At 44.5% G+C, this 9,581-nt stretch overlaps 1 protein-coding gene across 1 annotated transcript in view; it reads right to left on the reverse strand.

Moving 5' to 3' along the window:
- Positions 1-9,581, reverse strand: part of LOC306789190 (ephrin type-A receptor 3-like) — a gene marked incomplete at its 5' end in the record, with an annotated part of 76,571 nt that overhangs the window by 52,265 nt on the left and 14,725 nt on the right. Inside the window, 4 exons of the mRNA XM_079285011.1 lie at positions 724-1,075; positions 1,700-1,807; positions 3,416-3,616; positions 8,971-9,035. Of these exons, the coding sequence (XP_079141137.1) occupies positions 724-1,075; positions 1,700-1,807; positions 3,416-3,616; positions 8,971-9,035 (726 nt within the window). The remainder of the gene's footprint in view (positions 1-723; positions 1,076-1,699; positions 1,808-3,415; positions 3,617-8,970; positions 9,036-9,581) is intronic.

Here is a 9,581-nt window from a genome sequence, read left to right on the forward strand (position 1 = left end):
TCAAATATATTTTAAAATCAAGTACATTTCTCTGGCATTTATAGTTTTCTACTGTACCGAAACGTACCGAACCGTGGCTCCACTGTATCGTACCCAACCCAACCGTGAATCTTGTGAACCGTTACACCCCTAATATATATATATATATATCCAAGAGAAAAAGTGTATATACATATATATATACATGTGAACATCAACCTATAGACAATGGCATGAGTTGTAAGTGGTGGTAATAGTGCAGTATAACCTATTTATTGTTGATGAGAGTGATGGCCAGTGGAAAGAAGCTGTTCCTGTGTCTGGTGGTCTTGGCGTACAGACTTCTGACTTCACAATGACTTCACTGACTTCACAATGTTGGAAGCTGTTTAGAAGTTACTCGGAGCAATAACATCCACGCTGACACACACACTCTCTCACACACACACACACACACACACACACACACGTTATTATTATTTACACATCACATATTCACGTCTTGAGAGAGCAGAATGGATAAGATTGCTGCGTTTCATTTAAATTGTGGCACATCTGTAAGCTGTTGAGGAATCTCACTTGTCACTCCTCTCAAGTGGCTTTCACATCAGAAGGCCAACCTTGATGAGGCCCGTGCATACAGAGAGATACACGCACACACACACACACACACACACACACACACACACACACACACGGAGTTACGAATGCATCCCACACACGCCCTCAGACCCCCCCACTCACGCTGGCAGACGTCCTTGTTCTCCTCGAAGCCCGGTTTGCACACACACCTCCCGATGGGAACCAGCCAGCCTCCGTCTGCACTGCAGTACATCTTCGGAGCCTCAAACTCCTCGGAGGCGTTCACGCACACGCCGTGGACCTCCACCAGCGCCGTGTCTCCGCCCGTTATTGTGTCGGGGAATTGGGCCAAGTTGAGCACAGTGAGGGGACACTTCTTGTAGAAGACCCTGACTGAGACCAGAGCGATGCAGGCGCCGAGGTCCTGGAAGGCCAGATAGAAACCCTTTTTGCTCAGGTTGCTGATGTCGCGCACCTCCGTGTTCAGCTTCATGACGCGGTCTCCGACGTCCACCTGTGGACGAAGAACATTCCACATGCGTTGGTTCATTTTAATGGGAGCATTCAACTTCAATCAAGCATTCGACTTCAAGAGCATTTTTTTTTCAGTCCAAAAAGTAATCCATGCAGTGTAATGCCGCTGCCTTGAAAGTCAGGGAATGCAAGGCGGAAATAATGAAGTCCTCAAAACCCTGTCAATTTCACAAGCAGATGGGACGAGATTATGTACAACACACATTCAAACCTAGATTTCTGTGGCAAATGGTCAATATCTCATTTTTTAATCTCTTCTATGAGAGAATCAGATGGCCACATACAGATGGAGCTTAATGCTGAAATCAGTACAGAACACACTGTCGAAGAGATGGACAGCAAACAGATGCAACGGGAAACACTTTGATCCATTTTTGTCACTTTTTGTTTTTTTGCTTTTTAAAGAAATGGGAGAGTAAAGTAAGTTTTACAGAAAGTGAAAATCCTGATAAGAGACAAACAAGACATTAGGCAGATGTCAGAACTGGTCTCTTTCATTTTAGTGATAGTGATGGAAATATTGACTTAATTGTTGCATTATTGTGTATTTTGCAACGCCCTATTTCATGTTGTATACACAGTATGTGTGTGTGTGTCTTCATACCTGTGTAAAACTCTCATCTGCAGCAATTGTATCGATCTTCACATACTGGCTTTCCTTGATGAACCACAAGTTGGCATTGTTGGACTCGTAGTAGTACATGTTGAATGTCTGCAAGAGAAACAGGCCTCGCCTTACAAACTCTAGAAATTGAACTTAAAAGACAAAACAGAAGAAACAAAAACATGCAATAAAACGAGATCGATAAAAGCAAGTCCATCCAGTGTGACATTTTAACAAGGCTCCCACAGCTCCGCAGCTATTCTGCTGCTTCTCTTCAAATCTCAGTCCATCTGTCTCGATGGCCGGTCAGCAACACTGCAGTTTCATGAAAGCTCTGTACTGTCTGGTATTATCTCCGCTACTCATTCTGGAGATGTAATGAGAGTGAAGAGGGTGCAGAGGGCAGACAAAGTGGAACGAAATGAATACAGAGGAGCAGTGATATCGGGCTGATATGAGAGAACGGGGGACAGTAAAAATATATATATATTAGAAGTTAAAATATACGAAGAGCCACAAAGGAAGCCTCGAGAGCGTGATTATTCGGCAGCTATTCTCTCACGTCGTTCTTTCCCCTCCTTTTGTCTGTTTATCTGTTCATCAGCCATGAACGTGAACTTCCATCTGTGTTTGTGTTTAGTGAGTGTTGGATGGAATCGACTGAAAAAAAATCATCAGCCGTTTTTGCTGCTCTGCAGTGCCATGTGGTATAATGTGCTGAATAAGCATTGATTTCTTACAAAGTAATTATAGTAAACACAAAAACTACCACCTTTTGACTGGCCCTATATACTGTATATTGACATGTATAAAGCCATGCTGTGATAATAAAATAATCCAATATTTTGTGAAGTGTGAGGACACAAATCCTTCCCCAACACTGAATTCATTTTTATTTAATACATAATTGTGTAAACTGGCCTCAAAAAGTAAATTCATTTATACATTTCATCACTTTGCTCCTGCTTGCTTCTCATACTTGAATGTTGTTGTTGTTGTTTTATTGCTGTCTCGAGTGTCTAGATTTTCTGCCGCAGTAAAAGGAAGCAGCAAAAGCAAACAATACAGCATAATTGTATCAGATAAAATATGGAGATGGGGCAGATTTAATTGTAAATGCAGAGAAGTGTTATTGAAGTTAATTCGCTGATTCATTTGATGAGCTGTGCACACTAAACAAAGTGTCGATGGCGTGTGCTGAGGGGCAAATGGGTTCCAATTTGTGATTAAACCATTCTCATGACGAATACAATATGTATTTGAGAAGTGAAGGATAGAAGAAATACAGATTACATAACTCAATTCTATCCAAAAGGCTAAGAGCACTGCGTAGTTAGAGAACATTTTGTAGCGATGCAGAAGAGATTGAGATCTGAAACATACCCAGACTTCAAACAATGTCTGCCTCCATGTTCCAAATCAAACATAGTCCTGTGCTATTGATCTCCAAAGCAGGAATTAGTCTTTCTTTCTTTATTTATTTTTACTGCTTCCTTCCAAAAGAAATTCAGAGCGCACACACCAGCACCCATGGATCTTGTCAAAATGCAATGTCTTGCTCACCAAGAGTGAACAAATAAGCAGCTCAAACACACACAAACCCGATGCACGGACATTGGACAGCTGCCACCATACTTCTTGTGTGTTCAAAAGCTTGCATGTGTGTTATTCTGTGTGTGTGTGTGTGTGTGTGTGTGTGTGTGAAGGGATGCAGACCTCCTTGCAGGTACCGGGGACCCCGGGCAGGCTGTTACAGTCCCTCAGGGTGAACTTGATCTCAATGTGGACGCGCTGCGCTCCTTCTCGGCTGATGTGACGCGTCCTCAGCCAGTTGTTCTGGTTGGCCTCCATGACGTTACACACCTGGTAGGTCCTCATTGGGGTGTTCCTCTCATCCATCACACTGATCTCCTCCCACTGAGGATGAGAAAGAGGAGGTTTAGAGAGAGGGGGGGGGGAGCAAAGTGGGTCTCCCAGATAAAAGAGAGAGATGTTTATTTTACATGACATTTTGTGATTGGACTTCCACATTTAGAAGATGACCATTTTCTTTCAGTAGAGAGCAAAAGAAAGAAATGGGATGATGGAAAAAAGAAAGAAGGAAGGTAGGAGCTAAACAAGTAGTGAAACATTGGGAGGGATTTGAGGGAAAGTGATTTAAATATGAGGGGGAGGAGAAGTCAAGGAAAGAGTGGAATGGGGAGAAATAGGGAGAAAGGAAAGGAGAGTTCCAAACAGAAGAAGTGAGTGCTTGAGGAGTGCTTGAGTTGACCAGGAAATCCCCCTCAACTAAAGCACACATTTCAAATCAAAGTGGGAGAGTGACATTCAGCAGCACAGGGCCGGCTTGACAACAGCACCACTCAGCTGTGAGATCGTCTTATTTCATCGCCAGTCAATAGACAAAGGAGATCTCATTCCCAGTGATTGCTTTATGGGAAACTGGGCCCAAGTTCAACGAACTGCGGTTTCGATGCAAACCGACGCTGAGCCTGCGCGTTCTGTGTTCATGTCTGGGTGAACATGAGTGATGATCTGTGTCAAGATGACTGAAGGACTGTCTTTGTCCATGCTGCACGTGTGCACGGAGTGAGCGTGTTTTTCTAAAGTAAATGCGTGATTTAGCGCTCAAGAGGTAGGAGTGTGTGTGTGAGAGAGAGAGAGAGAGCGAGAGCAAGAGGAAGCAAGAGGGAGTAGACAGAGCTACTTTGTCTCCCGTCATATGCTACCATCTGTTTCCACTTCTGACTGAAGCAGTAATTGAGAACACTTCTCGCATGAGCAGGAAAACATTTCTATCTACACACACGCACACACATAGACAGGCACACACTAACATATATATCATCACACACACACACACACATGAGGAGAAAGAACATTTCTATTCCTTAAAGAAAAATTAAAATAAACCAATGTGGTTTCAGTGTCTCAAGATATCTGATCCAGTAAACGGGAGGCTAACTGAATTTTCTTGGACACACACACACACAAACTGGATGAGTCCTAGTTTGTGGCGAGGGATAAGAGGACCACCATCTTTGTTCTGAGCTCCTGTCATCGTCTTCAGGCTGAAGCTGTAAGCTCCAAAGTGATGAGCACATATCACCTTATAGTAGTCCAACCGTGTAAACACAGACCCCGATACATACTTACATGCTACACACACTCACATGTACTCCACGACCCATGGGGCTAACTACCTGTCATCCCTAACGTGCTTTTAAATTCAAATGAAAGTCCAAGGGTAGATGAACTGAGAAGGCAAAGAAGAAAGAGAAAAAAAAGAGAGAAACTTTCAGACAAGTAGAGTCCAAGATGAAGTTGGATTCTTGAGGTTAATCTAATGTGACGGCCCAACAACCCGGGAAAAACGTGACGCATTTCACTTCCAAGTCCGGAACGCGAAAACAGATCCACATAAAAAAGCACACACACTCTCACATAGACTCACACACTCTCTCTCTCTCTCTCTCTCCAGCTCTCTCTCTCGCACACTCAGATGCTTTTAATCCCCCACAGCCTCCGCTGGGTCGTCTACTGTGTATGAATTGGAGCTCCATCAAAACCGTGTCTCTCTTGATCCTGACCCAACAGTCCTTCAACTGCAGGAACACAGAGAGGGAAGACATGTGAGGAGGAGGAGAAGAGGAAGAGGAGGAAGAGGAGGTAGAAGAAAGAGAGAGAGAGAGAGAGCGAGAGAGAGGAATGAATGTTGGTCATTTACAGGCACGCCTGGCAGCTAAATAGACCCATCTGTGCAGAACTGAGACCAGTCGGACATCACAGGACGGTCACACACACCCACTCACACACACTCACACACACCATGCTGAGTCCCCAGGGAGTGGTGATTAAAGCATTTATGGGAATAGTCATTGAGGGATAAAGAGAGCTTTATGATGTCTTTGTTTATTTCTTTGTAGGCAGAGTTTGGAGTGGCTGGATTACTGCCACTTCCTGGTGAGCGACTTATTTCCCGAGTTGGCGAGTCTGTTCATTGTCACATTTGCCTGGTGTAAAGCACAGGTGTGTTTCGGAACATGAAAACGACCTGCGCGCCCCTTCATTTGCTGACGATACACCAGCCGCTTGAGAGAAACAATGGCGCAAAAAAACACAACTGGAAAAATGTTTGGTTCGGCTGAAGAGTTTAAGCTCCCTTTCTTTCTGACTCTAAACACACACACACACACACACACACAAAGTGTTGGTCCAGCCTGAACACTAATTAACATTTAGAATGAAACCCTCCTCGCTGAACCCTCAATCACCTTCGCCAATCAGTGCAGAGCCCGCTTGATTGCTTTGAAGTGAAGCAGAGACGTCGGATCAGGGTTTAAGTTCAACCATTCACCAGCTTAACATAATATCCCTCCTTCTGCAATCATCTGATGGGTACACCTACGAGGACGTAATTGGCCCCCAAACTCTGCAACAAGCTCTGGCTTAGTGAGGAGGGGGAAAGAGGTGGAGAGGGGAGGGAAAAACAGAGACGGAAGATAAAGAAAGAGGAAGGATGGGGGGGGAGGGGAAGGGGGAGAGGGGCCAAGGAGCCTCTGGGGGAGTAGCGATGCTGTGGGGCCCCTCAATTTTCAGACATCATTAAGACGTATCTGTTTTGTGTCCCTCACAAGGAACACCCCTGCCTGGTGACAGAAGTGGGTCGCTCCACGCAGTCTCAGGCACATCCGGCCCTGCACGGCTTGGATTAAGCTTGACCTGCAGGGGTCAAGTGTGGTTTTGGACTAATTCAGGTGGACAGTGGTCTCAGATTGGTGGGAATTGCCTCTTGTTGAGACCAATCCCCAGGTTTAAAGGTCAAAGGTCAACTAGATAATCCCCCCTGTTGTGAAACATAAGACCTTCTCACAGCACCTTTCTTCTCTCAGTCTGTCACTCTCTGTCCCCTTCTCTGCTCCATTTCCATGATATAAATCCTTACCTCATTCATTTTGAGACGTATGTGTGATTATATAAGACAAACATGACCGTAGCCGCGAGTATCGACACTGATTTTCATGATGTATGCCACCAGGTTAGATTTAACTAGCAATTTGCTGGATTGTTTTGTGGGATAAAAGGAGTTCAATTTAAAGTAGAAGTTGTCTTCGGCAAGAAGCATTTAGCTTCACAAAGCCCAACTCCATCTTGCAAGAATTATCCCGTAATGCTTTTTTTCCCACCACAGGTTGGGATGGTCTTGCCGAGCAGAGAAATTTCATGGCATATTGTCGATGTGTTTTCACAAACCGCAGTGAGAGCCTGTCATCCTCAGCTCGTCACCAAACAGCTCACTGTTTCCACCGATTTCTCCTTGCAGTACTTAAAACACATATAGCGCAGAACAAGGGCTAATGGTTTCATTGCAACATTTATGCAGCAGTTTATGGTACATAACATTGTTTGTTTATGTAATGACAACACTAAATTCAACAGATTCTGCTGGGGTACGGCAACACCGCTCGGACAACCACAGGCAGAACTACAGTACACCGTAATACTAGAAGCGGTAGTAATAATATTTATTGTTTATATGTGATTACAATGTGAGGGGGGCACCTTTGCACAGAAAATGTCTTATCTTGTTGCGTCGACCTGTTTTTCTCACTTCTAACTCGGCGACCTTTCCTTTTCACGATGAAAGCATGAGACGAGCCTCTGCAGAAGGGCACAGGAGGTAGAGTAAACGTCAGGCCAGTCAGCAGGCAGACATGTGTCCAGAGGATGACGTAACGTGCCCTTGCTCAAAACGTAAGAGACCCACAAACAACAGGCAGAGCCTTCCAGCCGTTTAAGAGAAACAAGATTTCAGGTCATGTCAGTCATAGCTAATGGAAGAAAACTGTGCAAGAAGCAGACGCAGCCAATTTAGCCTTTTGCAATTTCCCCTTTCGGACTGCAGTGAGTGGACTGAAAAGAGAGGAGGACCATATTCATCCAGGAGGAAGATAACATCTTATTCATGGGCCAAAAGTGTTTACCAGTTTTAACCAATTTAATAAATCCTTGGTCAGATGAAACAGCGGATAACGCTTGTGGCTGACCCCAAAGTACAGAATTGAAAACAAATTTTGTTTTCACAATGGTTGGGTCGTATAAAGGATCCGTTTGTTGTATTTATTTGAGAGAGGAGTTGTGTGGATGCCCATTTCCTCTCACTTTCTGTACACATTCAGGGAGGAGGTGTCAGATCCCCACTATGTTGCCAGCTCATGAAATAAGATACACAGGACAGAGTTTATTGTATATGTTCTACTTTCCAGCCAACACATTTCTTTCAGGATAAACTAAAAACACATGTGCTTTTCCGGGGGCCACGACTAAGCCACCCCAAACTGAACCGTATCTTCAATAAAAGTAACTTGTGCACTCTTTGGGTTTCAGAACTAGATTGAATCTTTTGGCCACAGATGGGACACATTCAGTTCAAGAAGAGAAAGCTGCACAAACATCCACAACAAGGACCCACAATCAGAGCATTCCAACAACGTGAACTTGAAACCCTCGATTGCTTGAGAAAACAACCTTGCTTAGCTCTGCTCACTTCAGCTGCCTCTCTGCGGCGCAACAACCATGAAGCCGCGTGTGGCATCCTGCGATTTAACACACTGACGCTGAACAGGGGAGAGGAAGTGTCTCTCGAGGGGAAGTAGAATTAATTCAGCGCCATTCAACAGCTCCCGCACTAGCGTGACATACAGAACCCGCTCTTATTTCTTCATTCAATGCACTGCGACGTTCTTCCTCTCGGCCCTCTCGCACTCTTCCGCTCCGCTCACTTCTCTGTTGTCATTTCGGATGCATGGTGGCTGCACTCCAGACTCCCTTGGTCCCTATACCTGCAAAAAGCCAGTTACATAACCCCCTCCCACACACACACACACACGCAAATAAAACAAACATGTACACGTCTCCTCTCACGTCAGAACATTTGCCCCTCCACTCCGTCGCTTTACTCCATCCCAAAGAAAAAGGCAACCCGTAATAAATGGAGGCTCCAGTGCCACAGCGTTTTCAGCGCAGTGGAAATCATTTGTGAATTCCCCCTGCAGACTCCCGATTTAGCAAGGAGTGCTCAAGAACCCAGTGCTCTCTAAAACACACACTCCAGCCCTGCTGCTCCTGCCCCTGCTGGTTCCCTGAAAAGAACACATGTCAAAACAAAGCCTGCTCGTTGTGATCAGATTTTTTTTTACTTTTGGTGCCAGCGCCGCCATGAAGAGAGGATGATGTTAAGTTTGTGAGTGTGTTCGGCTGCACATACTCACCCCCTCATTAGGATAAGCCTCCCAGCCCAGGTCAGCCAAGGCTGACATGGAGTCCAGCAACGTAACTGCAAGAAAACGGAGAACAAATATGTTAACACACACGTACTAAAAAACTGTACTTTGTGTTTCTCAGTCCCTATTTCCTTAAAACAATGATGATGCTTTACACATACAGTACAGTGGGGAGATCTAAGACATGTACAAGGGTGCCCTTTGTTGTGTTGGAGTACAACATCAGCGGGATCACAAGCAGTGGTAAACCTATAATTTCAATTTTAAGATTTCTGTGCTTGTGCTGGTTCAAGGGGACACAAAGTCAGTCAGTGGAACAAGATCAATACAGAGTATAGGCAAGGGTATATTTTACAGTTACATATACATTTTAGATCATCTGGTGAAAAAAATCTTCTTTTTGAGTGTCGACCAGTCGGCCTGCTTTGAAAAACGGTCGTGAATGGCTCGTGTTCAAGAGGAGGAGACTGTGGTCCGTATGCAAAGTTTTTATGCCACATTAAAAAAATCAAAATGTTTGTCAAACCTGCAGCATAAATATCTACTTTGCCCATCTGTGCTCTCAGTTACAAACAGTCACATTTTTGCCACATTTTTGA

This window comes from Melanostigma gelatinosum (genome assembly GCF_949748355.1).
Source record: "Melanostigma gelatinosum genome assembly, chromosome: 15".
NCBI classification, from domain to species: domain Eukaryota; kingdom Metazoa; phylum Chordata; class Actinopteri; order Perciformes; family Zoarcidae; genus Melanostigma; species Melanostigma gelatinosum.